The 27,535-nt window shown below is 41.1% G+C and overlaps 1 protein-coding gene and 19 non-coding genes across 20 annotated transcripts in view; all 20 read right to left on the bottom strand.

The window, feature by feature from the left end:
• Positions 1-27,535, bottom strand: part of pnpla7b (patatin-like phospholipase domain containing 7b) — a 78,803-nt gene that overhangs the window by 41,108 nt on the left and 10,160 nt on the right. The window contains exons 18-28 of the mRNA XM_061071973.1: positions 27,241-27,364; positions 26,868-27,057; positions 26,457-26,606; positions 25,820-25,883; positions 25,411-25,579; positions 24,547-24,729; positions 24,331-24,449; positions 22,788-22,944; positions 22,408-22,524; positions 22,113-22,182; positions 21,916-22,032 (exon numbers count right to left, since the gene is read on the bottom strand). Of these exons, the coding sequence (XP_060927956.1) occupies positions 21,916-22,032; positions 22,113-22,182; positions 22,408-22,524; positions 22,788-22,944; positions 24,331-24,449; positions 24,547-24,729; positions 25,411-25,579; positions 25,820-25,883; positions 26,457-26,606; positions 26,868-27,057; positions 27,241-27,364 (1,460 nt within the window). The remainder of the gene's footprint in view (positions 1-21,915; positions 22,033-22,112; positions 22,183-22,407; positions 22,525-22,787; positions 22,945-24,330; positions 24,450-24,546; positions 24,730-25,410; positions 25,580-25,819; positions 25,884-26,456; positions 26,607-26,867; positions 27,058-27,240; positions 27,365-27,535) is intronic.
• On the bottom strand, positions 259-331 carry trnak-uuu (transfer RNA lysine (anticodon UUU)). Its single transcript has one exon. It is a non-coding gene; the product is annotated as a tRNA-Lys (tRNA).
• Positions 1,702-1,774, bottom strand: trnak-uuu (transfer RNA lysine (anticodon UUU)). Its single transcript has one exon. It is a non-coding gene; the product is annotated as a tRNA-Lys (tRNA).
• On the bottom strand, positions 2,213-2,285 carry trnak-uuu (transfer RNA lysine (anticodon UUU)). The gene has a single exon. It is a non-coding gene; the product is annotated as a tRNA-Lys (tRNA).
• trnak-uuu (transfer RNA lysine (anticodon UUU)) lies at positions 2,721-2,793 on the bottom strand. Its single transcript has one exon. It is a non-coding gene; the product is annotated as a tRNA-Lys (tRNA).
• Positions 3,698-3,770, bottom strand: trnak-uuu (transfer RNA lysine (anticodon UUU)). The gene has a single exon. It is a non-coding gene; the product is annotated as a tRNA-Lys (tRNA).
• Positions 5,485-5,557, bottom strand: trnak-uuu (transfer RNA lysine (anticodon UUU)). Its single transcript has one exon. It is a non-coding gene; the product is annotated as a tRNA-Lys (tRNA).
• trnak-uuu (transfer RNA lysine (anticodon UUU)) lies at positions 5,995-6,067 on the bottom strand. The gene has a single exon. It is a non-coding gene; the product is annotated as a tRNA-Lys (tRNA).
• On the bottom strand, positions 6,972-7,044 carry trnak-uuu (transfer RNA lysine (anticodon UUU)). Its single transcript has one exon. It is a non-coding gene; the product is annotated as a tRNA-Lys (tRNA).
• Positions 8,760-8,832, bottom strand: trnak-uuu (transfer RNA lysine (anticodon UUU)). The gene has a single exon. It is a non-coding gene; the product is annotated as a tRNA-Lys (tRNA).
• Positions 9,745-9,817, bottom strand: trnak-uuu (transfer RNA lysine (anticodon UUU)). Its single transcript has one exon. It is a non-coding gene; the product is annotated as a tRNA-Lys (tRNA).
• Positions 12,705-12,777, bottom strand: trnak-uuu (transfer RNA lysine (anticodon UUU)). The gene has a single exon. It is a non-coding gene; the product is annotated as a tRNA-Lys (tRNA).
• Positions 13,210-13,282, bottom strand: trnak-uuu (transfer RNA lysine (anticodon UUU)). The gene has a single exon. It is a non-coding gene; the product is annotated as a tRNA-Lys (tRNA).
• On the bottom strand, positions 13,715-13,787 carry trnak-uuu (transfer RNA lysine (anticodon UUU)). Its single transcript has one exon. It is a non-coding gene; the product is annotated as a tRNA-Lys (tRNA).
• Positions 15,196-15,268, bottom strand: trnak-uuu (transfer RNA lysine (anticodon UUU)). The gene has a single exon. It is a non-coding gene; the product is annotated as a tRNA-Lys (tRNA).
• On the bottom strand, positions 16,201-16,273 carry trnak-uuu (transfer RNA lysine (anticodon UUU)). The gene has a single exon. It is a non-coding gene; the product is annotated as a tRNA-Lys (tRNA).
• Positions 17,693-17,765, bottom strand: trnak-uuu (transfer RNA lysine (anticodon UUU)). Its single transcript has one exon. It is a non-coding gene; the product is annotated as a tRNA-Lys (tRNA).
• Positions 18,670-18,742, bottom strand: trnak-uuu (transfer RNA lysine (anticodon UUU)). Its single transcript has one exon. It is a non-coding gene; the product is annotated as a tRNA-Lys (tRNA).
• On the bottom strand, positions 20,164-20,236 carry trnak-uuu (transfer RNA lysine (anticodon UUU)). The gene has a single exon. It is a non-coding gene; the product is annotated as a tRNA-Lys (tRNA).
• trnak-uuu (transfer RNA lysine (anticodon UUU)) lies at positions 21,141-21,213 on the bottom strand. The gene has a single exon. It is a non-coding gene; the product is annotated as a tRNA-Lys (tRNA).

Here is a 27,535-nt window from a genome sequence, read left to right as displayed (position 1 = left end):
CCATGTTGAGCCCAAATCTCAGGAAAACTCTACACTTTCAGACTCATTGACTTGATTCAAGTATACCTGTTATGGCACATGGCAAACTTCAGAAGACACAGATCCAGCATGACAAATGCCATCAAACACTTCCAAAGTTCCATCTTGGATAACTGTGAGGGTATATAAGAATCCAAACACTTGAAAGTGGAACAGGATCTGCTTTGTTAATCCCCTACCTAATAGTATTGTCCATGACTGTCTGATAAGAGTAATTACCGCCTGAACAGGGACTTGAACCCTGGACCCTCAGATTAAAAGTCTGATGCTCTACCGTCTGAGCTATCCAGGCTTCGAGAGCTGCATCTTTTGGATGGAAAATTCTGAAAAAGTCCAAATCCCCTTTACATACACATACACTACGTCCAACAACAACCTACCACTTCATACAGTTGGGCAGTCGAATGGCATCGACGGCGAGGAAAACTAATATTTCTGGGTAATTGTGGTCCAACAGGACCATAGGCCATGTTAGCCCAAATCTCAGTGAAACTACACTTTCAGACTCATTGACACCTTTAATTGCATATGGCAAACTTCAGAAGACACAGATCCAGAATGACAAATGCCATCAAACACTTATTAAGTTCCATATTGGATAACTGTGAGGATATATAAGCATCCAAACACTTGAAAGTGGAACAGGATCTGCTTTGTTAATCCCCTACCTAATAGTATTGTACATGAGAGTCAGATTGAACCTCTGACCCTCAGATTAAAAGTCTGATGCTCTACCGTCTGAGCTATCCAGGCTTCGAGAGCTGCATCTTTTGGATGGAAAATTCTGAAAAAGTACAAATCCCCTTTACATACACATACACTACGTCCAACAACAACAACCTACCACTTCATACAGTTGGGCAGTCAAAGGGCAGTCGAAGGGCATCTACAGCGAGGAAAAATGATTATTTCTGGGTACTTGTGGTCCAACAGGACCATAGGCCATGTTGATCCCAAATCTCAGTGAAACTACACTTTCAGACTCATTGACACCTTTAATTGCATATGGCAAACTTCAGAAGACACAGATCCAGCATGACAAATGCCATCAAACACTTATTAAGTTCCATCTTGGATAACTGTGAGGGTATATAAGCATCCAAAGAGTTGATAGTGGAACAGGACTTGCTTTGTTACTACCCTACCTAATAGTATTGTCCATGAGAGTCAGATTGAACCTCTGACCCTCAGATTAAAAGTCTGAAGCTCTACCGTCTGAGCTATCCAGGCTTCATAGCTGCATCTTTTGGATCAAAAAATTCTGAAAAAGTCCAAATGTCCTTTACATACACATACACTACTTCCAACAACAACAACCTACCACTTCATACAGTTGGGCCGTCAAAGGGCAGTCAAAGGGGATCTACAGCGAGGAAAAACGATTATTTCTGGGTGCTTGTGGTCCAACAGGACCATAGGCCATGTTGAGCCTAAATCTCAGTGAAACTACACTTTCAGACTCATTGACACCTTTTATGGCATATGGCAAACTTCAGAAGACACAGATCCAGCATGACAAACGCCATCAAACACTTATAAAGTTCCATATTGGATAACTGTGAGGATATATAAGCATCCAAACACTTGAAAGTGGAACAGGATCTGCTTTGTTAATCCCCTACCTAATAGTATTGTCCATGAGAGTCTGATAAGAGTAATTATCGCCTGAACATGGACTTGCACCCTGGACCCTCAGATTAAAAGTCTGATGCTCTACCGTCTGAGCTATCCAGGCTTCGAGAGCTGCATCTTTTGGATGGAAATTTCCCAAAAAGTCCAAATCCCCTTTACATACACATACACTACGTCCAACAACAACAACCTACCACTTCATACAGTTGGGCAGTCGAAGGGCATCTACGGCGAGGAAAAAACTAATATTTCTGGGTAATTGTTGTCCAACAGGACCATAGGCCATGTTGAGCCCAAAGCTCAGGAAAACTCTACACTTTCAGACTCATTGAATTGATTCAAGTATACCTGTTATGGCATATAGCAAACTTCAGAAGACACAGATCAAGCATGACAAATGCCATCAAACACTTATTAAGTTCCATATTGGATAACTGTGAGGTTATATAAGAATCCAAAGACTTGAAAGTGGAACAGGATCTGCTTTGTTAATCCCCTACCTAATAGTAGTATCCATGGGAGTCCGATAAGGGTAATATACCACGTGAACAGGGACTTGAACCATGGACCCTCAGATTAAAAGTCTGATGCTCTACCGTCTGAGCTATCCAGGCTTCGAGAGCTGCATCTTTTGGATGGAAAATTCTGAAAAAGTACAAATCCCCTTTACATACACATACACTACGTCCAACAACAACAACCTACCACTTCATACAGTTGGGCAGTCGAATGGCATCGACGGCGAGGAAAACTAATATTTCTGGGTAATTGTGGTCCAACAGGACCATAGGCCATGTTGAGCCCAAATCTCAGGAAAACTCTACACTTTCAGACTCATTGACTTGTATCAAGTATACCTGTTATGGCATATGGCAAACTTCAGAAGACACAGATCAAGCATGACAAATGCCATCAAACACTTATTAAGTTCCATATTGGATAACTGTGAGGATATATAAGCATCCAAAGACTTGAAAGTGGAACAGGATCTGCTTCGTTAATCCCCTACCTAATAGGATTGTCCATGAGAGTCTGATAAGAGTAATTACCGCCTGAACAGGGACTTGAACCCTGGACCCTCAGATTAAAAGTCTGATGCTCTACCGTCTGAGCTATCCAGGCTTCGAGAGCTGCATCTTTTGGATGGAAAATTCTGAAAAAGTCCAAAACCCCTGTACATACACTACGTCCAACAACAACCTACCACTTCATACAGTTGGGCAGTCGAATGGCATCGACGGCGAGGAAAACTAATATTTCTGGGTAATTGTGGTCCAACAGGACCATAGGCCATGTTGAGCCCAAATCTCAGGAAAACTCTACACTTTCAGACTCATTGACTTGATTCAAGTATACCTGTTATGGCACATGGCAAACTTCAGAAGACACAGATCCAGCATGACAAAATGCCATCAAACACTTATTAAGTTCCATCTTGGATAACTGTGAGGGTATATAAGCATCCAAAGAGTTGATAGTGGAACAGGACTTGCTTTGTTACTACCCTACCTAATAGTATTGTCCATGAGAGTCAGATTGAACCTCGGACCCTCAGATTAAAAGTCTGATGCTCTACCGTCTGAGCTATCCAGGCTTCATAGCTGCATCTTTTGGATGAAAAATTCTGAAAAAGTCCATATGTCCTTTACATACACATACACTACTTCCAACAACAACAACCTACCACTTCAGACAGTTGGGCAGTCAAAGGGCAGTCGAAGGGCATATACAGCGAGGAAAAACGATTATTTCTGGGTACTTGTGGTCCAACAGGACCATAGGCCATGTTGAGCCTAAATCTCAGTGAAACTAAACTTTCAGACTCATTGACACCTTTTATGGCATATGGCAAACTTCAGAAGACACAGATCCAGCATGACAAACGCCATCAAACACTTATAAAGTTCCATATTGGATAACTGTGAGGATATATAAGCATCCAAACACTTGAAAGTGGAACAGGGTCTGCTTTGTTAATCCCCTACCTAATAGTAGTGTCCATGGGAATTCGATAAGAGTAATATACCGCCTGAACAGGGACTTGAACCCTGGACCCTCAGATTAAAAGTCTGATGCTCTACCGTCTGAGCTATCCAGGTTTCGAGAGCTGCATCTTTTTGATGGAAAATTCCGAAAAAGTCCAAATCCCCTTTACATACACTACGTCCAACAACAACCTACCACTTCATACAGTTGGGCAGTCGAATGGCATCGACGGCGAGGAAAACTAATATTTCTGGGTAATTGTGGTCCAACAGGACCATAGGCCATGTTGATCCCAAATCTCAGTGAAACTTCACTTTCAGACTCATTGACACCTTTAATTGCATATGGCAAACTTCAGAAGACACAGATCCAGCATGACAAATGCCATCAAACACTTATTAAGTTCCATCTTGGATAACTGTGAGGGTATATAAGCATCCAAAGAGTTGATAGTGGAACAGGACTTGCTTTGTTACTACCCTACCTAATAGTATTGTCCATGAGAGTCAGATTGAACCTCTGACCCTCAGATTAAAAGTCTGAAGCTAATATTTCTGGGTAATTGTGGTCCAACAGGACCATAGGCCATGTTGAGCCCAAATCTCAGGAAAACTCTACACTTTCAGACTCATTGACTTGATTCAAGTATACCTGTTATGGCATATGGCAAACTTCAGAAGACACAGATCAAGCATGACAAATGCCATCAAACACTTATTAAGTTCTATATTGGATAACTGTGAGGATATATAAGCATCCAAAGACTTGAAAGTGGAACAGGATCTGCTTCGTTAATTCCCTACCTAATAGGATTGTCCATGAGAGTCTGATAAGTGTAATTACCGCCTGAACAGGGACTTGAACCCTGGACCCTCAGATTAAAAGTCTGATGCTCTACCGTCTAAGCTTGCGGGATTCAAGAGATGCATCTTTTGGTTGGAAAATTCTGAAAAAGTTCAAATCCCCTTTACATACACATACACTACTTCCAACAACAACAACCTACCACTTCATACAGTTGGGCAGTCGAATGGCATCGACGGCGAGGAAAACTAATATTTCTGGGTAATTGTGGTCCAACAGGACCATAGGCCATGTTGAGCCCAAATCTCAGGAAAACTCTACACTTTCAGACTCATTGACTTGATTCAAGTATACCTGTTATGGCATATGGCAAACTTCAGAATACACAGATCCAGCATGACAAATGCCATCAAACACTTATTAAGTTCCATCTTGGATAACTGTGAGGGTATATAAGCATCCAAAGAGTTGATAGTGGAACAGGACTTGCTTTGTTACTACCCTACCTAATAGTATTGTCCATGAGAGTCAGATTGAACCTCTGACCCTCAGATTAAAAGTCTGAAGCTCTACCGTCTGAGCTATCCAGGCTTCATAGCTGCATCTTTTGGATCAAAAAATTCTGAAAAAGTCCAAATGTCCTTTACATACACATACACTACTTCCAACAACAACAACCTACCACTTCATACAGTTGGGCCGTCAAAGGGCAGTCAAAGGGGATCTACAGCGAGGAAAAACGATTATTTCTGGGTACTTGTGGTCCAACAGGACCATAGGCCATGTTGAGCCTAAATCTCAGTGAAACTACACTTTCAGACTCATTGACACCTTTTATGGCATATGGCAAACTTCAGAAGACACAGATCCAGCATGACAAACGCCATCAAACACTTATAAAGTTCCATATTGGATAACTGTGAGGATATATAAGCATCCAAACACTTGAAAGTGGAACAGGATCTGCTTTGTTAATCCCCTACCTAATAGTATTGTCCATGAGAGTCTGATAAGAGTAATTATCGCCTGAACAGGGACTTGCACCCTGGACCCTCAGATTAAAAGTCTGATGCTCTACCGTCTGAGCTATCCAGGCTTCGAGAGCTGCATCTTTTGGATGGAAATTTCCCAAAAAGTCCAAATCCCCTTTACATACACATACACTACGTCCAACAACAACAACCTACCACTTCATACAGTTGGGCAGTCGAAGGGCATCTACGGCGAGGAAAAAACTAATATTTCTGGGTAATTGTTGTCCAACAGGACCATAGGCCATGTTGAGCCCAAATCTCAGGAAAACTCTACACTTTCAGACTCATTGACTTGTATCAAGTATACCTGTTATGGCATATGGCAAACTTCAGAAGACACAGATCAAGCATGACAAATGCCATCAAACACTTATTAAGTTCCATATTGGATAACTGTGAGGATATATAAGCATCCAAAGACTTGAAAGTGGAACAGGATCTGCTTCGTTAATCCCCTACCTAATAGGATTGTCCATGAGAGTCTGATAAGAGTAATTACCGCCTGAACAGGGACTTGAACCCTGGACCCTCAGATTAAAAGTCTGATGCTCTACCGTCTGAGCTATCCAGGCTTCGAGAGCTGCATCTTTTGGATGGAAAATTCCGAAAAAGTCCAAAACCCCTTTACATACACTACGTCCAACAACAACCTACCACTTCATACAGTTGGGCAGTCGAATGGCATCGACGGCGAGGAAAACTAATATTTCTGGGTAATTGTGGTCCAACAGGACCATAGGCCATGTTGAGCCCAAATCTCAGGAAAACTCTACACTTTCAGACTCATTGACTTGATTCAAGTATACCTGTTATGGCACATGGCAAACTTCAGAAGACACAGATCCAGCATGACAAAATGCCATCAAACACTTATTAAGTTCCATCTTGGATAACTGTGAGGGTATATAAGCATCCAAAGAGTTGATAGTGGAACAGGACTTGCTTTGTTACTACCCTACCTAATAGTATTGTCCATGAGAGTCAGATTGAACCTCGGACCCTCAGATTAAAAGTCTGATGCTCTACCGTCTGAGCTATCCAGGCTTCATAGCTGCATCTTTTGGATGAAAAATTCTGAAAAAGTCCATATGTCCTTTACATACACATACACTACTTCCAACAACAACAACCTACCACTTCAGACAGTTGGGCAGTCAAAGGGCAGTCGAAGGGCATATACAGCGAGGAAAAACGATTATTTCTGGGTACTTGTGGTCCAACAGGACCATAGGCCATGTTGAGCCTAAATCTCAGTGAAACTAAACTTTCAGACTCATTGACACCTTTTATGGCATATGGCAAACTTCAGAAGACACAGATCCAGCATGACAAACGCCATCAAACACTTATAAAGTTCCATATTGGATAACTGTGAGGATATATAAGCATCCAAACACTTGAAAGTGGAACAGGGTCTGCTTTGTTAATCCCCTACCTAATAGTAGTGTCCATGGGAATTCGATAAGAGTAATATACCGCCTGAACAGGGACTTGAACCCTGGACCCTCAGATTAAAAGTCTGATGCTCTACCGTCTGAGCTATCCAGGTTTCGAGAGCTCTATCTTTTTGATGGAAAATTCCGAAAAAGTCCAAATCCCCTTTACATACACTACGTCCAACAACAACCTACCACTTCATACAGTTGGGCAGTCGAATGGCATCGACGGCGAGGAAAACTAATATTTCTGGGTAATTGTGGTCCAACAGGACCATAGGCCATGTTGATCCCAAATCTCAGTGAAACTACACTTTCAGACTCATTGACACCTTTAATTGCATATGGCAAACTTCAGAAGACACAGATCCAGCATGACAAATGCCATCAAACACTTATTAAGTTCCATCTTGGATAACTGTGAGGGTATATAAGCATCCAAAGAGTTGATAGTGGAACAGGACTTGCTTTGTTACTACCCTACCTAATATTAATTGTCCATGAGAGTCAGATTGAACCTCTGACCCTCAGATTAAAAGTCTGAAGCTAATATTTCTGGGTAATTGTGGTCCAACAGGACCATAGGCCATGTTGAGCCCAAATCTCAGGAAAACTCTACACTTTCAGACTCATTGACTTGATTCAAGTATACCTGTTATGGCATATGGCAAACTTCAGAAGACACAGATCAAGCATGACAAATGCCATCAAACACTTATTAAGTTCTATATTGGATAACTGTGAGGATATATAAGCATCCAAAGACTTGAAAGTGGAACAGGATCTGCTTCGTTAATTCCCTACCTAATAGGATTGTCCATGAGAGTCTGATAAGTGTAATTACCGCCTGAACAGGGACTTGAACCTTGGACCCTCAGATTAAAAGTCTGATGCTCTACCGTCTAAGCTTGCGGGATTCAAGAGATGCATCTTTTGGTTGGAAAATTCTGAAAAAGTTCAAATCCCCTTTACATACACATACACTACTTCCAACAACAACAACCTACCACTTCATACAGTTGGGCAGTCGAATGGCATCGACGGCGAGGAAAACTAATATTTCTGGGTAATTGTGGTCCAACAGGACCATAGGCCATGTTGAGCCCAAATCTCAGGAAAACTCTACACTTTCAGACTCATTGACTTGATTCAAGTATACCTGTTATGGCATATAGCAAACTCTAGAAGACACAGATCAAGCATGACAAATGCCATCAAAAACTTATTAAGTTCCATCTTGGATAACTGTGAGGGTATATAAGCATCCAAAGAGTTGATGGTGGAACAGGACTTGCTTTGTTACTACCCTACCTAATAGTATTGTCCAGGAGAGTGAGATTGAACCTCGGACCCTCAGATTAAAAGTCTGATGCTCTACCGTCTGAGCTATCCAGGCTTCATAGCTGCATCTTTTGGATGAAAAATTCTGAAAATGTCCAAATGTCCTTTACATACACATACACTACTTCCAACAACAACAACCTACCACTTCATACAGTTGGGCAGTCAAAGGGCAGTCGAAGGGCATCTACAGCGAGGAAAATCGATTATTTCTGGGTACTTGTGGTCCAACAGGACCATAGGCCATGTTGAGCCTAAATCTCATTGAAACTACACTTTCAGACTCATTGACACCTTTTATGGCATATAGCAAACTTCAGAAGACACAGATCCAGCATGACAAATGCCATCAAACACTTATTAAGTTCCATATTGGATAACTGTGAGGATATATAAGCATCAAAAGACTTGAAAGTGGAACAGGATCTGTTTTGTTAATCCCCTACCTAATAGGATTGTCCATGAGAGTCTGATAAGAGTAATATACCGCCTGAACAGGGACTTGAACCCTGGACCCTCAGATTAAAAGTCTGATGCTCTACCGTCTGAGCTATCCAGGTTTCGAGAGCTGCATCTTTTGGATGGAAAATTCTGAAAAAGTACAAATCCCCTTTACATACACATACACTACGTCCAACAACAACAACCTACCACTTCATACAGTTGGGCAGTCGAATGGCATCGACGGCGAGGAAAACTAATATTTCTGGGTAATTGTGGTCCAACAGGACCATAGGCCATGTTGAGCCCAAATCTCAGGAAAACTCTACACTTTCAGACTCATTGACTTGAATCAAGTATACCTGTTATGGCATATGGCAAACTTCAGAAGACACAGATCAAGCATGACAAATGCCATCAAACACTTATTAAGTTCCATATTGGATAACTGTGAGGATATATAAGCATCCAAAGACTTGAAAGTGGAACAGGATCTGCTTCGTTAATCCCCTACCTAATAGGATTGTCCATGAGAGTCAGATTGAACCTCGGACCCTCAGATTAAAAGTCTGATGCTCTACCGTCTGAGCTATCCAGGCTTCATAGCTGCATCTTTTGGATGAAAAATTCTGAAAAAGTCCATATGTCCTTTACATACACATACACTACTTCCAACAACAACAACCTACCACTTCATACAGTTTGGCAGTCAAAGGGCAGTCGAAGGGCATCTACAGCGAGGAAAAACGATTATTTCTGGGTACTTGTGGTCCAACAGGACCATAGGCCGTGTTGAGCCTAAATCTCAGTGAAACTACACTTTCAGACTCATTGACACCTTTTATGGCATATGGCAAACTTCAGAAGACACAGATCCAGCATGACAAACGCCATCAAACACTTATAAAGTTCCATATTGGATAACTGTGAGGATATATAAGCATCCAAACACTTGAAAGTGGAACAGGATCTGCTTTGTTAATCCCATACCTAATAGTAGTGTCCATGGGAATCCGATAAGAGTAATATACCGCCTGAACAGGGACTTGAACCCTGGACCCTCAGATTAAAAGTCTGATGCTCTACCGTCTGAGCTATCCAAGCTTCGAGAGCTTAATCTTTTGGATGGAAAATACTGAAAAAGTCCAAATTCCCTTAACATACACATACACTACGTCCAACAACAACAACCTACCACTTCATACAGTTTGGCAGTCAAAGGGCAGTCGAAGGGCATCTACAGCGAGGAAAAACGATTATTTCTGGGTACTTGTGGTCCAACAGGACCATAGGCCATGTTGAGCCTAAATCTCAGTGAAACTACACTTTCAGACTCATTGACACCTTTTATGGCATATGGCAAACTTCAGAAGACACAGATCCAGCATGACAAACGCCATCAAACACTTATAAAGTTCCATATTGGATAACTGTGAGGATATATAAGCATCCAAACACTTGAAAGTGGAACAGGATCTGCTTTGTTAATCCCATACCTAATAGTAGTGTCCATGGGAATCCGATAAGAGTAAAGTACCTGAACAGGGACTTGAACCCTGGACCCTCAGATTAAAAGTCTGATGCTCTACCGTCTGAGCTTGCGGGATTCAGGAGATGCATCTTTTGGTTGGAAAATTCTGAAAAAGTTCAAATCCCCTTTACATACACTACGTCCAACAACAACCTACCACTTCATACAGTTGGGCAGTCGAATGGCATCGACGGCGAGGAAAACTAATATTTCTGGGTAATTGTGGTCCAACAGGACCATAGGCCATGTTGAGCCCAAATCTCAGGAAAACTCTACACTTTCAGACTCATTGACTTGATTCAAGTATACCTGTTATGGCATATGGCAAACTTCAGAAGACACAGATCAAGCATGACAAATGCCATCAAACACTTATTAAGTTCCATATTGGATAACTGTGAGGATATATAAGCATCCAAAGACTTGAAAGTGGAACAGGATCTGCTTCGTTAATTCCCTACCTAATACGATTGTCCATGAGAGTCTGATAAGAGTAATTACCGCCTGAACAGGGACTTGAACCCTGGACCCTCAGATTAAAAGTCTGATGCTCTACCGTCTGAGCTTGCGGGATTAAAGAGATGCATCTTTTGGTTGGAAAATTCTGAAAAAGTTCAAATCCCCTTTACATACACATACACTACTTCCAACAACAACAACCTACCACTTCATACAGTTGGGCAGTCGAATGGCATCGACGGCGAGGAAAACTAATATTTCTGGGTAATTGTGGTCCAACAGGACCATAGGCCATGTTGAGCCCAAAATCTCAGGAAAACTCTACACTTTCAGACTCATTGACTTGATTCAAGTATACCTGTTATGGCACATGGCAAACTTCAGAATACACAGATCCAGCATGACAAATGCCATCAAACACTTATTAAGTTCCATCTTGGATTACTGTGAGGGTATATAAGCATCCAAAGAGTTGATGGTGGAACAGGACTTGCTTTGTTACTACCCTACCTAATATTATTGTCCAGGAGAGTCAGATTGAACCTCGGACCCTCAGATTAAAAGTCTGATGCTCTACCGTCTGAGCTATCCAGGCTTCATAGCTGCATCTTTTGGATGAAAAATTCTGAAAATGTCCAAATGTCCTTTACATACACATACACTTCTTCCAACAACAACAACCTACCACTTCATACAGTTGGGCAGTCAAAGGGCAGTCGAAGGGCATATACAGCGAGGAAAAACGATTATTTCTGGGTACTTGTGGTCCAACAGGACCATAGGCCATGTTGAACCCAAATCTCAGTGAAACTAAACTTTCAGACTCATTGACACCTTTTATGGCATATAGCAAACTTCAGAAGACACAGATCCAGCATGACAAATGCCATCAAACACTTATTAAGTTCCATATTGGATAACTGTGAGGATATATAAGCATCCAAACACTTGAAAGTGGAACAGGATCTGCTTTGTTAATCCCATACCTAATAGTACTGTCCATGGGAATCCGATAAGAGTAATATACCGCCTGAACAGGGACTTGAACGCTGGACCCTCAGATTAAAAGTCTGATGCTCTACCGTCTGAGCTTGCGGGATTCAAGAGATGCATCTTTTGGTTGGAAAATTCTGAAAAAGTTCAAATCCCCTTTACATACACTACGTCCAACAACAACCTACCACTTCATACAGTTGGGCAGTCGAGTGGCATCGACGGCGAGGAAAACTAATATTTCTGGGTAATTGTGGTCCAACAGGACCATAGGCCATGTTGAGCCCAAATCTCAGGAAAACTCTACACTTTCAGACTCATTGACTTGATTCAAGTATACCTGTTATGGCATATAGCAAACTCTAGAAGACACAGATCAAGCATGACAAATGCCATCAAACACTTATTAAGTTCCATATTGGATAACTGTGAGGATATATAAGCATCCAAAGACTTGAAAGTGGAACAGGATCTGCTTCGTTAATCCCCTACCTAATAGTATTGTCCAGGAGAGTCAGATTGAACCTCGGACCCTCAGATTAAAAGTCTGATGCTCTACCGTCTGAGCTATCCAGGCTTCATAGCTGCATCTTTTGGATGAAAAATTCTGAAAAAGTCCATATGTCCTTTACATACACATACATTACTTCCAACAACAACAACCTACCACTTCATACAGTTGGGCAGTCAAAGGGCAGTCGAAGGGCATCTACAGCGAGGAAAAACGATTATTTCTGGGTACTTGTGGTCCAACAGGACCATTGGCCATGTTGAGCCCAAATCTCAGTGAAACTAAACTTTCAGACTCATTGACACCTTTTATGGCATATAGCAAACTTCAGAAGACACAGATCCAGCATGACAAATGCCATCAAACACTTATTAAGTTCCATATTGGATAACTGTGAGGATATATAAGCATCAAAACACTTGAAAGTGGAACAGGATCTGCTTTGTTAATCCCCTACCTAATAGTATTGTCCATGAGAGTCTGATAAGAGTAATTACCGCCTGAACAGGGACTTGAACCCTGGACCCTCAGATTAAAAGTCTGATGCTCTACCGTCTGAGCTATCCAAGCTTCGAGAGCTTAATCTTTTGGATGGATAATACTGAAAAAGTCCAAATTCCCTTAACATACACATACACTACGTCCAACAACAACAACCTACCACTTCATACAGTTGGGCAGTCAAAGGGCAGTCGAAGGGCATCTACAGCGAGGAAAAACGATTATTTCTGGGTACTTGTGGTCCAACAGGACCATAGGCCATGTTGAGCCCAAATCTCAGTGAAACTAAACTTTCAGACTCATTGACACCTTTTATGGCATATGGCAAACTTCAGAAGACACAGATCCAGCATGACAAACGCCATCAAACACTTATAAAGTTCCATATTGGATAACTGTGAGGATATATAAGCATCCAAACACTTGAAAGTGGAACAGGATCTGCTTTGTTAATCCCATACCTAATAGTATTGTCCATGAGAGTCTGATAAGAGTAATTACCACCTGAACAGGGACTTGAACCCTGGACCCTCAGATTAAAAGTCTGATGCTCTACCGTCTGAGCTATCCAAGCTTCGAGAGCTTAATCTTTTGGATGGAAAATACTGAAAAAGTCCAAATTCCCTTAACATACACATACACTACGTCCAACAACAACAACCTACCACTTCATACAGTTGGGCAGTCAAAGGGCAGTCGAAGGGCATCTACAGCGAGGAAAAACGATTATTTCTGGGTACTTGTGGTCCAACAGGACCATAGGCCATGTTGAGCCCAAATCTCAGTGAAACTAAACTTTCAGACTCATTGACACCTTTTATGGCATATAGCAAACTTCAGAAGACACAGATCCAGCATGACAAATGCCATAAAACACTTATTAAGTTCCATATTGGATAACTGTGAGGATATATAAGCATCAAAAGACTTGAAAGTGGAACAGGATCTGCTTTGTTAATCCCCTACCTAATAGTATTGTCCATGAGAGTCTGATAAGAGTAATTACCACCTGAACAAGGACTTGAACCCTTGACCCTCAGATTAAAAGTCTGATGCTCTACCGTCTGAGCTATCCAAGCTTCGAGAGCTTAATCTTTTGGATGGAAAATAATGAAAAAGTCAAAATTCCCTTAACATACACATACACTACGTCCAACAACAACAACCTACCACTTCATACAGTTTGGCAGTCAAAGGGCAGTCGAAGGGCATCTACAGCGAGGAAAAACGATTATTTCTGGGTACTTGTGGTCCAACAGGACCATAGGCCATGTTGAGCCTAAATCTCAGTGAAACTACACTTTCAGACTCATTGACACCTTTTATGGCATATGGCAAACTTCAGAAGACACAGATCCAGCATGACAAACGCCATCAAACACTTATAAAGTTCCATATTGGATAACTGTGAGGATATATAAGCATCCAAACACTTGAAAGTGGAACAGGATCTGCTTTGTTAATCCCATACCTAATAGTACTGTCCATGGGAATCCGATAAGAGTAATATACCGCCTGAACAGGGACTTGAACGCTGGACCCTCAGATTAAAAGTCTGATGCTCTACCGTCTGAGCTTGCGGGATTCAAGAGATGCATCTTTTGGTTGGAAAATTCTGAAAAAGTTCAAATCCCCTTTACATACACTACGTCCAACAACAACCTACCACTTCATACAGTTGGGCAGTCGAATGGCATCGACGGCGAGGAAAACTAATGTTTCTGGGTAATTGTGGTCCAACAGGACCATAGGCCATGTTGAGCCCAAAATCTCAGGAAAACTCTACACTTTCAGACTCATTGACTTGATTCAAGTATACCTGTTATGGCACATGGCAAACTTCAGAATACACAGATCCAGCATGACAAATGCCATCAAACACTTATTAAGTTCCATCTTGGATAACTGTGAGGGTATATAAGCATCCAAAGAGTTGATGGTGGAACAGGACTTGCTTTGTTACTACCCTACCTAATAGTATTGTCCAGGAGAGTCAGATTGAACCTCGGACCCTCAGATTAAAAGTCTGATGCTCTACCGTCTGAGCTATCCAGGCTTCATAGCTGCATCTTTTGGATGAAAAATTCTGAAAATGTCCAAATGTTCTTTACATACACATACACTACTTCCAACAACAACAACCTACCACTTCATACAGTTGGGCAGTCAAAGGGCAGTCGAAGGGCATCTACAGCGAGGAAAAACGATTATTTCTGGGTACTTGTGGTCCAACAGGACCATAGGCCATGTTGAGCCCAAATCTCAGTGAAACTAAACTTTCAGACTCATTGACACCTTTTATGGCATATAGCAAACTTCAGAAGACACAGATCCAGCATGACAAATGCCATAAAACACTTATTAAGTTCCATATCGGATAACTGTCAGGATATATAAGCATCAAAAGACTTGAAAGTGGAACAGGATGTGCTTTGTTAATCCCCTACCTAATAGTATTGTCCATGAGAGTCTGATAAGAGTAATTACCACCTGAACAGGGACTTGAACCCTGGACCCTCAGATTAAAAGTCTGATGCTCTACCGTCTGAGCTATCCAAGCTTCGAGAGCTTAATCTTTTGGATGGAAAATACTGAAAAAGTCCAAATTCCCTTAACATACACATACACTACGTCCAACAACAACAACCTACCACTTCATACAGTTTGGCAGTCAAAGGGCAGTCGAAGGGCATCTACAGCGAGGAAAAACGATTATTTCTGGGTACTTGTGGTCCAACAGGACCATAGGCCATGTTGAGCCTAAATCTCAGTGAAACTACACTTTCAGACTCATTGACACCTTTTATGGCATATGGCAAACTTCAGAAGACACAGATCCAGCATGACAAACGCCATCAAACACTTATAAAGTTCCATATTGGATAACTGTGAGGATATATAAGCATCCAAACACTTGAAAGTGGAACAGGATCTGCTTTGTTAATCCCATACCTAATAGTAGTGTCCATGGGAATCCGATAAGAGTAATATACCGCCTGAACAGGGACTTGAACCCTGGACCCTCAGATTAAAAGTCTGATGCTCTACCGTCTGAGCTTGCGGGATTCAAGAGATGCATCTTTTGGTTGGAAAATTCTGAAAAAGTTCAAATCCCCTTTACATACACTACGTCCAACAACAACCTACCACTTCATACAGTTGGGCAGTCGAATGGCATCGACGGCGAGGAAAACTAAGATTTCTGGGTAATTGTGGTCCAACAGGACCATAGGCCATGTTGAGCCCAAATCTCAGGAAAACTCTACACTTTCAGACTCATTGACTTGATTCAAGTATACCTGTTATGGCATATAGCAAACTCTAGAAGACACAGATCAAGCATGACAAATGCCATCAAACACTTATAAAGTTCCATATTGGATAACTGTGAGGATATATAAGAATCCAAAGACTTGAAAGTGGAACAGGATCTGCTTTGTTAATCCCCTACCTAATAGTAGTGTCCATGGGAGTCCGATAAGGGTAATATACCGCCTGAACAGGGACTTGAACCCTGGACCCTCAGATTAAAAGTCTGATGCTCTACCGTCTGAGCTATCCAGGCTTCGAGAGCTGCATCTTTTGGATGGAAAATTCTGAAAAAGTCCATATCCCCTTTACATACACATACACTACGTCCAACAACAACAACCTACCACTTCATACAGTTGGGCAGTCGAATGGCATCGACGGCGAGGAAAACTAATATTTCTGGGTAATTGTGGTCCAACAGGACCATAGGCCATGTTGAGCCCAAATCTCAGGAAAACTCTACACTTTCAGACTCATTGACTTGATTCAAGTATACCTGTTATGGCATATGGCAAACTTCAGAAGACACAGATCAAGCATGACAAATGCCATCAAACACTTATTAAGTTCCATATTGGATAACTGTGAGGATATATAAGCATCCAAAGACTTGAAAGTGGAACAGGATCTGCTTCGTTAATTCCCTACCTAATACGATTGTCCATGAGAGTCTGATAAGAGTAATTACCGCCTGAACAGGGACTTGAACCCTGGACCCTCAGATTAAAAGTCTGATGCTCTACCGTCTGAGCTTGCGGGATTCAAGAGATGCATCTTTTGGTTGGAAAATTCTGAAAAAGTTCAAATCCCCTTTACATACACATACACTACTTCCAACAACAACAACCTACCACTTCATACAGTTGGGCAGTCGAATGGCATCGACGGCGAGGAAAACTAATATTTCTGGGTAATTGTGGTCCAACAGGACCATAGGCCATGTTGAGCCCAAAATCTCAGGAAAACTCTACACTTTCAGACTCATTGACTTGATTCAAGTATACCTGTTATGGCACATGGCAAACTTCAGAATACACAGATCCAGCATGACAAATGCCATCAAACACTTATTAAGTTCCATCTTGGATAACTGTGAGGGTATATAAGCATCCAAAGAGTTGATGGTGGAACAGGACTTGCTTTGTTACTACCCTACCTAATAGTATTGTCCAGGAGAGTCAGATTGAACCTCGGACCCTCAGATTAAAAGTCTGATGCTCTACCGTCTGAGCTATCCAGGCTTCATAGCTGCATCTTTTGGATGAAAAATTCTGAAAATGTCCAAATGTTCTTTACATACACATACACTACTTCCAACAACAACAACCTACCACTTCATACAGTTGGGCAGTCAAAGGGCAGTCGAAGGGCATCTACAGCGAGGAAAAACGATTATTTCTGGGTACTTGTGGTCCAACAGGACCATAGGCCATGTTGAGCCCAAATCTCAGTGAAACTAAACTTTCAGACTCATTGACACCTTTTATGGCATATAGCAAACTTCAGAAGACACAGATCCAGCATGACAAATGCCATAAAACACTTATTAAGTTCCATATTGGATAACTGTGAGGATATATAAGCATCAAAAGACTTGAAAGTGGAACAGGATCTGCTTTGTTAATCCCCTACCTAATAGTATTGTCCATGAGAGTCTGATAAGAGTAATTACCGCCTGAACAGGGATTTGAACCCTGGACCCTCAGATTAAAAGTGTGATGCTCTACCGTCTGAGCTATCCAGGCTTCGAGAGCTGCATCTTTTGGATGGAATATTCTGAAAAAGTCCAAATCCCCTTTAAATACACTTCGTCCAACAACAACCTACCACTTCATACAGTTGGGCAGTCGAATGGCATCGACGGCGAGGAAAACTAATATTTCTTGGTAATTGTGGTCCAACAGGACCATAGGCCATGTTGAGCCCAAATCTCAGGAAAACTCTACACTTTCAGACTCATTGACTTGATTCAAGTATACCTGTTATGGCACATGGCAAACTTCAGAAGACACAGATCCAGCATGACAAAATGCCATCAAACACTTATTAAGTTCCATCTTGGATAACTGTGAGGGTATATAAGCATCCAAAGAGTTGATAGTGGAACAGGACTTGCTTTGTTACTACCCTACCTAATAGTATTGTCCATGAGAGTCAGATTGAACCTCGGACCCTCAGATTAAAAGTCTGATGCTCTACCGTCTGAGCTATCCAGGCTTCATAGCTGCATCTTTTGGATGAAAAATTCTGAAAAAGTCCATATGTCCTTTACATACACATACACTACTTCCAACAACAACAACCTACCACTTCATACAGTTGGGCAGTCAAAGGGCAGTCGAAGGGCATCTACAGCGAGGAAAAACGATTATTTCTGGGTACTTGTGGTCCAACAGGACCATAGGCCATGTTGAGCCTAAATCTCAGTGAAACTACACTTTCAGACTCATTGACACCTTTTATGGCATAAGGCAATCTTCAGAAGACACAGATCCAGCATGACAAACGCCATCAAACACTTATAAAGTTCCATATTGGATAACTGTGAGGATATATAAGCATCCAAACACTTGAAAGTGGAACAGGATCTGCTTTGTTAATCCCCTACCTAATAGTATTGTCCATGGGAGTCCGATAAGAGTAATATACCGCCTGAACAGAGACTTGAACCCTGGACCCTCAGATTAAAAGTCTGATGCTCTACCGTCTGAGCTATCCAGGCTTCGAGAGCTGCATCTTTTGGATGGAAATTTCCCAAAAAGTCCAAATCCCCTTTACATACACATACACTACGTCCAACAACAACAACCTACCACTTCATACAGTTGGGCAGTCGAAGGGCATCTACGGCGAGGAAAAAACTAATATTTCTGGGTAATTGTTGTCCAACAGGACCATAGGCCATGTTGAGCCCAAAGCTCAGGAAAACTCTACACTTTCAGACTCATTGAATTGATTCAAGTATACCTGTTATGGCATATAGCAAACTTCAGAAGACACAGATCAAGCATGACAAATGCCATCAAACACTTATTAAGTTCCATATTGGATAACTGTGAGGTTATATAAGAATCCAAAGACTTGAAAGTGGAACAGGATCTGCTTCGTTAATTCCCTACCTAATACGATTGTCCATGAGAGTCTGATAAGAGTAATTACCGCCTGAACAGGGACTTGAACCCTGGACCCTCAGATTAAAAGTCTGATGCTCTACCGTCTGAGCTTGCGGGATTCAAGAGATGCATCTTTTGGTTGGAAAATTCTGAAAAAGTTCAAATCCCCTTTACATACACATACACTACTTCCAACAACAACAACCTACCACTTCATACAGTTGGGCAGTCGAATGGCATCGACGGCGAGGAAAACTAATATTTCTGGGTAATTGTGGTCCAACAGGACCATAGGCCATGTTGAGCCCAAAATCTCAGGAAAACTCTACACTTTCAGACTCATTGACTTGATTCAAGTATACCTGTTATGGCACATGGCAAACTTCAGAATACACAGATCCAGCATGACAAATGCCATCAAACACTTATTAAGTTCCATCTTGGATAACTGTGAGGGTATATAAGCATCCAAAGAGTTGATGGTGGAACAGGACTTGCTTTGTTACTACCCTACCTAATAGTATTGTCCAGGAGAGTCAGATTGAACCTCGGACCCTCAGATTAAAAGTCTGATGCTCTACCGTCTGAGCTATCCAGGCTTCATAGCTGCATCTTTTGGATGAAAAATTCTGAAAATGTCCAAATGTTCTTTACATACACATACACTACTTCCAACAACAACAACCTACCACTTCATACAGTTGGGCAGTCAAAGGGCAGTCGAAGGGCATCTACAGCGAGGAAAAACGATTATTTCTGGGTACTTGTGGTCCAACAGGACCATAGGCCATGTTGAGCCCAAATCTCAGTGAAACTAAACTTTCAGACTCATTGACACCTTTTATGGCATATAGCAAACTTCAGAAGACACAGATCCAGCATGACAAATGCCATAAAACACTTATTAAGTTCCATATTGGATAACTGTGAGGATATATAAGCATCAAAAGACTTGAAAGTGGAACAGGATCTGCTTTGTTAATCCCCTACCTAATAGTATTGTCCATGAGAGTCTGATAAGAGTAATTACCGCCTGAACAGGGATTTGAACCCTGGACCCTCAGATTAAAAGTGTGATGCTCTACCGTCTGAGCTATCCAGGCTTCGAGAGCTGCATCTTTTGGATGGAATATTCTGAAAAAGTCCAAATCCCCTTTAAATACACTTCGTCCAACAACAACCTACCACTTCATACAGTTGGGCAGTCGAATGGCATCGACGGCGAGGAAAACTAATATTTCTTGGTAATTGTGGTCCAACAGGACCATAGGCCATGTTGAGCCCAAATCTCAGGAAAACTCTACACTTTCAGACTCATTGACTTGATTCAAGTATACCTGTTATGGCACATGGCAAACTTCAGAAGACACAGATCCAGCATGACAAAATGCCATCAAACACTTATTAAGTTCCATCTTGGATAACTGTGAGGGTATATAAGCATCCAAAGAGTTGATAGTGGAACAGGACTTGCTTTGTTACTACCCTACCTAATAGTATTGTCCATGAGAGTCAGATTGAACCTCGGACCCTCAGATTAAAAGTCTGATGCTCTACCGTCTGAGCTATCCAGGCTTCATAGCTGCATCTTTTGGATGAAAAATTCTGAAAAAGTCCATATGTCCTTTACATACACATACACTACTTCCAACAACAACAACCTACCACTTCATACAGTTGGGCAGTCAAAGGGCAGTCGAAGGGCATCTACAGCGAGGAAAAACGATTATTTCTGGGTACTTGTGGTCCAACAGGACCATAGGCCATGTTGAGCCTAAATCTCAGTGAAACTACACTTTCAGACTCATTGACACCTTTTATGGCATAAGGCAATCTTCAGAAGACACAGATCCAGCATGACAAACGCCATCAAACACTTATAAAGTTCCATATTGGATAACTGTGAGGATATATAAGCATCCAAACACTTGAAAGTGGAACAGGATCTGCTTTGTTAATCCCCTACCTAATAGTATTGTCCATGGGAGTCCGATAAGAGTAATATACCGCCTGAACAGAGACTTGAACCCTGGACCCTCAGATTAAAAGTCTGATGCTCTACCGTCTGAGCTATCCAGGCTTCGAGAGCTGCATCTTTTGGATGGAAGTTTCCCAAAAAGTAGAAAACCCCTTTACATACACATACACTACGTCCAACAACAACAACCTACCACTTCATACAGTTGGGCAGTCGAAGGGCATCTACGGCGAGGAAAAACTAATATTTCTGAGTAATTGTGGTCCAACAGGACCATAGGCCATGTTGAGCCCAAATCTCAGGGAAACTCTACACTTTCAGACTCATTGATTTAATTCAGGTATACCTGTTATGGCATATGGCAAACTTCAGAAGACACAGATCCAGCAGGAAAAATGACATCAATCACTTATTAAGTTCCATCTTGGATAAGTGTGAGGGTATAAACGCATTCAAAGACTTGATAGTGGAAAACGACTTGTTTTGTTACTTCCCTACTACCTAATAGTATTGTCCATGTAAGTCGGATAAGACGAATATGCGCCTGAACAGGGACTTGATCCCTGGACCCTCAGATTAAAAGTCTGATGCTCTAAAGTTAAACATTGTAAATGCTTAGCCATTGCATAAAGAAGCTAAATAATTAAATGTTTTTTTAAACAATATAAGGCCTGTTTAAGAATCTTGATTGAGTTTATTAGAATATTCCAATAGGCAGCAGCTGTATCTATAACAGAAAATGTTTCATCATCCTTGTTAGTTGTGCCCTATCAACATGCTAATAAACAAAACAGAGCTCCTCACCAGGCAGGTTGTTGATGTAGCCTCCGTCCATGAGTAAATGTCCATCTTTAGGATCACAGAGAGGGGGCAGGTAACCAGACAATGACATACTGGCCCTGACATACCTCCACAACGAGCCTGAGCAGGAGATAGGCAGTGGTATAATTGACTGGTTGAGAGATATCTGAAAATCGAGGTGAAATAAAAGTGTGACAGACCATCAGTGTGTACTCTCATGGAGGAAGCTGTGATATCTGTTGTGATGTTGAAATAAGGTAGCCACAGGTCCTAGTAGAAGAAAGAAAAAGCAACATTTGTGAGCATGACTGTAAACACTTATGCATATTATAATAAGACAATAATCATAGAATTGTAAAAATCTGCTCTGCCTTACTGCTGAGCTCTAGCTCTTTGTAACTAATGTGAAACTTTTAGATACATAAATCTGTGGCTTAATATTACTGGCGGCTGAGAGGTTAAAGCAAAATATTTTAAATAAAGCCCTCATCTTACCTCTATCTGTTTGTCCTTGAAGACAGAGCTAATGCTGGAGTTAAAAGATGCTCCAGAAAACATGGAAGTAACTGGGTAGGTAAGATCCAATATCTTCTTAAAGTATGAGGTCATGTCCTGGGGAAGGAGAGAAGTTACAAAAGTAAGTTAAAAGAAAGTTATGTACTGATCGGTAAACATCATACCTGCTAAAACATGTTGCAGGCAAACAAGGGTCCAACTTGAAAACAGAATCATAACAGAGTATTGTCATAATAACTAAAAGAACTTGATTTACAACAATTTCCTATTACTGACAAATATTTATCTAGAGAAATTCATTGTTTTGAGTATGAGAAAAAATTTTGAACATAAGTTTCGTATCTTCATTGTGATCACACCATTGCCCATTCTCGAGCCCGGACCCTCACGCGACTGTAGCTCTTCTCCTCAGCATACAGCGCCCCCATAAAGGAGCCGATGGAGGTGCCGCCCACCAAGTCGATGGGGATCCCTGCCTCCTTCAATGCCCGTAGGATTCCAACCTGAGAGCAACCCCTAAAAAAAAAGATCCATAAAAAAATATATTACAGGTATACCTTATATCACTTATTCGAAGTATTCTTAAAAATATTTTTTTAAATTTTAGTGGAGTGAGGTTTGATATATTTCTATGACTTTGTTAAGAAATGATGTGTCAAATCCCAATAAACAGATAAGAGAATGTTATTTAAAGACAATTCACATATGTCACATGACTTGTTAAAATTACAAAGCACAGATACTTGTGTGGCAATTAGCACACAAACCCAATCAAACAACGTAGGGAAGGAGAGCATCATCTATCTGATGTGGTCATATTACTACCAGGTGTCTCAGGTCACAAATGAAGGGCCACAGTCCCTACCTCATCAGAGGTCCAGGACAAACAGCAGCAGAGAGAAAAGGAAACATAAATAATCACAATGTCCATATTATACACATCATATACTAATGTAAACTGATTATCAGTTGGTTACTGTCTGTATTGATAGTCATGCATGAAGGTTCCATTTATTCTCTTCTAATGTTTCATTTTATACTGAAATAAATGAAGTCAGAAAAGCAGATAATTATCTGCTTTACACGTAATTAAATTTTTCACATGTCCTCCAGTGCTGTCCTCTACTGGACTGATTCTGACATAGGTCTTCAAAAATGAAGTGGAGTAGAAAGTAAAATAAATTTCACAAATATTTTAGATACAATTCCTAAATTTTAGTTAAAGTATACTCTTGTCAACTGGACCAAAACACAAGTAATATGTGAAAGTACCTAATTCCCAAAATAGTGAACTTGATCAGCTTGAGATTGCGGGGTATGTTTTGATTCCTGAGACACAATCTCACCATGTTTGTTAAGATCACGGTGATCTAAGACTTTTTACTTTGTGCCTCCTGCATGTGTTTTGTTATTCCATGTGTCCCCTGTTTATTTATGTTGTCATGTGCTTGTTGTGTTTACGTTGTCAGGCCATGTGTTTTCTGTTATTGTCCGGAGACTCCGCCCTCTGCTGCTTCCCGCTCTTTGTCCCCCTCACCTGTTCCCTATCATCACCCTGAGTGTTTGCCTCATTTGTTCACCTGTGTCTTGCCTTTGTTCCTCCTCCTATATAAGCTCAGTCTTTCTGTTGTCCCCTGTCGGATTGTCTCGTTTGTTCCCTGTGAGAAGCCATGCCAGTTTTTTGAGGTCTGTTTACCTGGTATGTTATCTGGATTTCTGATTTTTTAACCTCTTTGTTTTTCCATTTTTTGGAATTCTGTTTTGCCTTTTTGGATCCTTGTTTTTGCCATTTTTTGAAAAATAAACAAGTATTTTTGCATTTGGTCTGCGATTGGGTCCTTATACTGAGAAAGCCTAACAATGTTAGTGTGTTAAATGTGTATGTGTTCAAAACTTCAGTACCTGGCACCTCCTCCACCAAATACAAGAGCGATGCTGTTTCCTGTCAGGATCCTGGCCAAACGGGAGAAGTCAGAATGACGATCTGGACATTTTTCAAACACACGCTGGTACAACTCTTTCTGGAGATCGCACACACACAAACAAAAGCAGGTGTTAGGATTTGCAAACTGGCTAGAATTGCCCAATAACAGACTTGAGTAAGTCAGGGTTTAATACCAGCTGAGGTAAACTGCGCCTGGAGAAGACTCTGCGGGGGCAGGACAGGTGATGGTGTCTGGAGATCCAGCTCCGCATGTTGAGCCACTCTGCCGTCCCTTTGGGCTGCGGGCCGTCCTCCCTGTGAAGCAACACCAGCTGCTTCTGGGCCCGAACTGCACTGCCCTCCAACATTCGCTCCAACTAAAGGTGGAAAAAATGTAGCAAGTAAAAGAAAGAGAATATAACACTAAATATATAAATATAATAATGTGATTTAATGGATGTAGCTATACATAATAGCATTACAAGTCACAGGGAAGTAGTAACTTCAGAGGAATCAGCTTAGTTTCAACATCAAACACAGTAGCTAAGTTGGTCTATCTGACGGTGATACTACAAATAGCTGATCGAATCCTTTCTCCATGGTGCTTCAAACAGTAGTTAAGAGTGAGACTCATGTCACAAAAGTAAAGCTTGAACCTAATACAACTGATTTAATTAAACGTTTCTGTATTACAGCATTTCCACATTCCAAATAAATACCAGAGCTAGAGAAACTAAACTAAAATATTTACCCTGCATGCCTAATGATTCCCCATCATATGATGTCATATAAGTGACATCAGAATCAGAAATCAGAAATAATTTATTGATCCCAGGGGGAAATTGTGTGACATCATGAATAAGTTAATGTTAATTTTGTTATCACATTATAAAAAGTTAACATTTCCTGATTGAGGTATATACAAGTCATGCTTAGACTGTGTATCACCCCTGTGATGCTTTAAATTTTAACTAAAAACTAATAAAAACCAAGAAAATTATTTTTCGTGTCTTGTGTCAAGAAGGCAAACCTGTGCAGCAGCTCAGGTTTTCACTGACCTCGCCTACAGTGGGCTCCTTTTCACCCAGTCCCACAATGATGATGCAGTCAGCCTGGCGAATGCAGCGCTGGGTCCAAGGCGTGAGGCCAGAGTCTGACTGGTAGAGGACTATACGATGGATGTCTTCCTGCTGCCCAAGCCAACTGGACAGGCGGTACTCGTGGACACTAAAGAGAAGACATACAAACATCAGCACCATGTCAACTGTTAAAACTAAATTACATCCCTGAATCTTATTTATTTTTGTCTTTAAGAAATTCAACTATAACAACACCGGTTGTGTCAGAAAGAAAGAACCAGACAACATAACCATATGTCATATCTCATCAGACTTAAAAAAATCAGAACTGAGTCTCATCTGGCATTACTTTACTATTTACAGAAAAATGACTTAATCAAACGTCTACCTGTCCAGAGCAGCAGTGCCGAGTCGCTGTTTGATAATGTCACTGGTCAGGAGTTGAGTGGGACCTTCCGAAATCAGAAATATGTCAAGCAAGGTTTTTTCTAACAAGCCCTATGAAAATGCTGTGAATGAAAGTGAAGTAGAATGCATCATAGAGCAGATTCAATGTCTGGTTCTCCTAACCTCAAACAAGTGGACACGTATTTTATATAAAGTAGGTTTAATGATCTGTAAGTACTGCAGGTCTTCACTGCTGTACATTACCTTTATCTGTGTGATTTTTATCTCAGTCTATAGCAACCGTTTAATTTCATTCAGCTAAAACTTTAGACTTCATGATTGAACAGACTTTCTATTTTACTTTTTAATGGAGGCTCTTTTGGTCCAAAATCAGCAATCAAAATATATAAGTGTTTGTTACATGTTAAACCTCATTCAGTAATGGTGTAACAAGAAAAATTATTGATGAAAGGAACATGGATATAATGACCATAATAAATCATAACAAAATATTTATATTGTATATGGAATAGAGAGGCCACATTTGTATTTTAATTAGCATAATTTGTGTTTTGCAATTGTTGTCTAGGTTTTTTTAATGTGTGTGAATGAATGAGTGTGTGTGTGTCTGTGTGTACCGATGCCACTGAGCGCATGCTGCAGCTCCAGAGTGAAGGAGGTGAGAGGAACCTCCTCAGACACAGGCAGGATGGCAACAGTGGACAGGTTGGAAGCTGGATTCCCTGCATCCCACTTACTGGTCGGGGTGCTGAGAGCCAGACTACGAGCTGCAGGATGAAGGATGTTTCTCTTACTAGATACTGTATTTTAGACACTAAAACACATAAACAATATAATATACTATAGGAACTCCATACATTTAACTACTTTTTGTTGCTTTCTAGAGACACTGAGTGATATATTTTGTAAGTCACCAGGAAGTTAATTTCAAAGTCTTCACATGATAACAAGTTATGAACCTATCGTTCATAAAGCAGATGAATTCAGTCCCATGCTGACATACACTAACAAAAAGAAAACATATGTACCAGCCAGGGGTCCATTGATCTGCTGCATGTTGCCCAGGATCTTCTGTCCCAGCAGGTGAATCAGCCTGGTGACAACTTGAGGATACCTCCTCTTGATTGAATTCAGAGCTCCTTCAGGAAGTTTGGCCAGCTCAGAGTCTCTGACAGCGTGAACTGTGGTGGCTCGGTTCATGTGTGTCAGGGCCTCAACCTGATCAATCAACACAACATGAGTTGTACTGCAATTTGTAGTGTAGTGTATTGTAGTGTTTCTCCTACAAGTGCGTCTTCACTCTGACCTTATGGTTTTTGCAGTTAACTATAATTTTAAAAAAGAAACACAATTCAAACCCAGCACAGAATGCTACATGCATGTCAGTTTACGATGACTCACCACGCCTATTAAGTCACCGCGACCATACTCTCCAGCCAGCTCCTTCTTTCCATCATCCTTTGCGATGACAGAGCGAAGTCTGCCACTGAGGACGATGAAGGTGCTGTCTGATTTGTCTCCTTGTCTAAAAACAATAAGGCAATCAGGAAATGGCAACTTCCAATCCTACTATGCCTTCTGCTGTCACAACCAGTGTTTTTTTATGGTCTTGTGTCGCCAAAACACAACAAAACAGTGGACATTAAACACCTTCACAAAGGACGTTATGTTTTCATCTTTAGCTCCATAGAGAAGA

The sequence above is a fragment of the Limanda limanda genome, chromosome 5 (genome assembly GCF_963576545.1).
Source record: "Limanda limanda chromosome 5, fLimLim1.1, whole genome shotgun sequence".
In the NCBI taxonomy this organism is placed as follows: domain Eukaryota; kingdom Metazoa; phylum Chordata; class Actinopteri; order Pleuronectiformes; family Pleuronectidae; genus Limanda; species Limanda limanda.
This window is presented reverse-complemented; position numbering and strand designations above follow the sequence as displayed.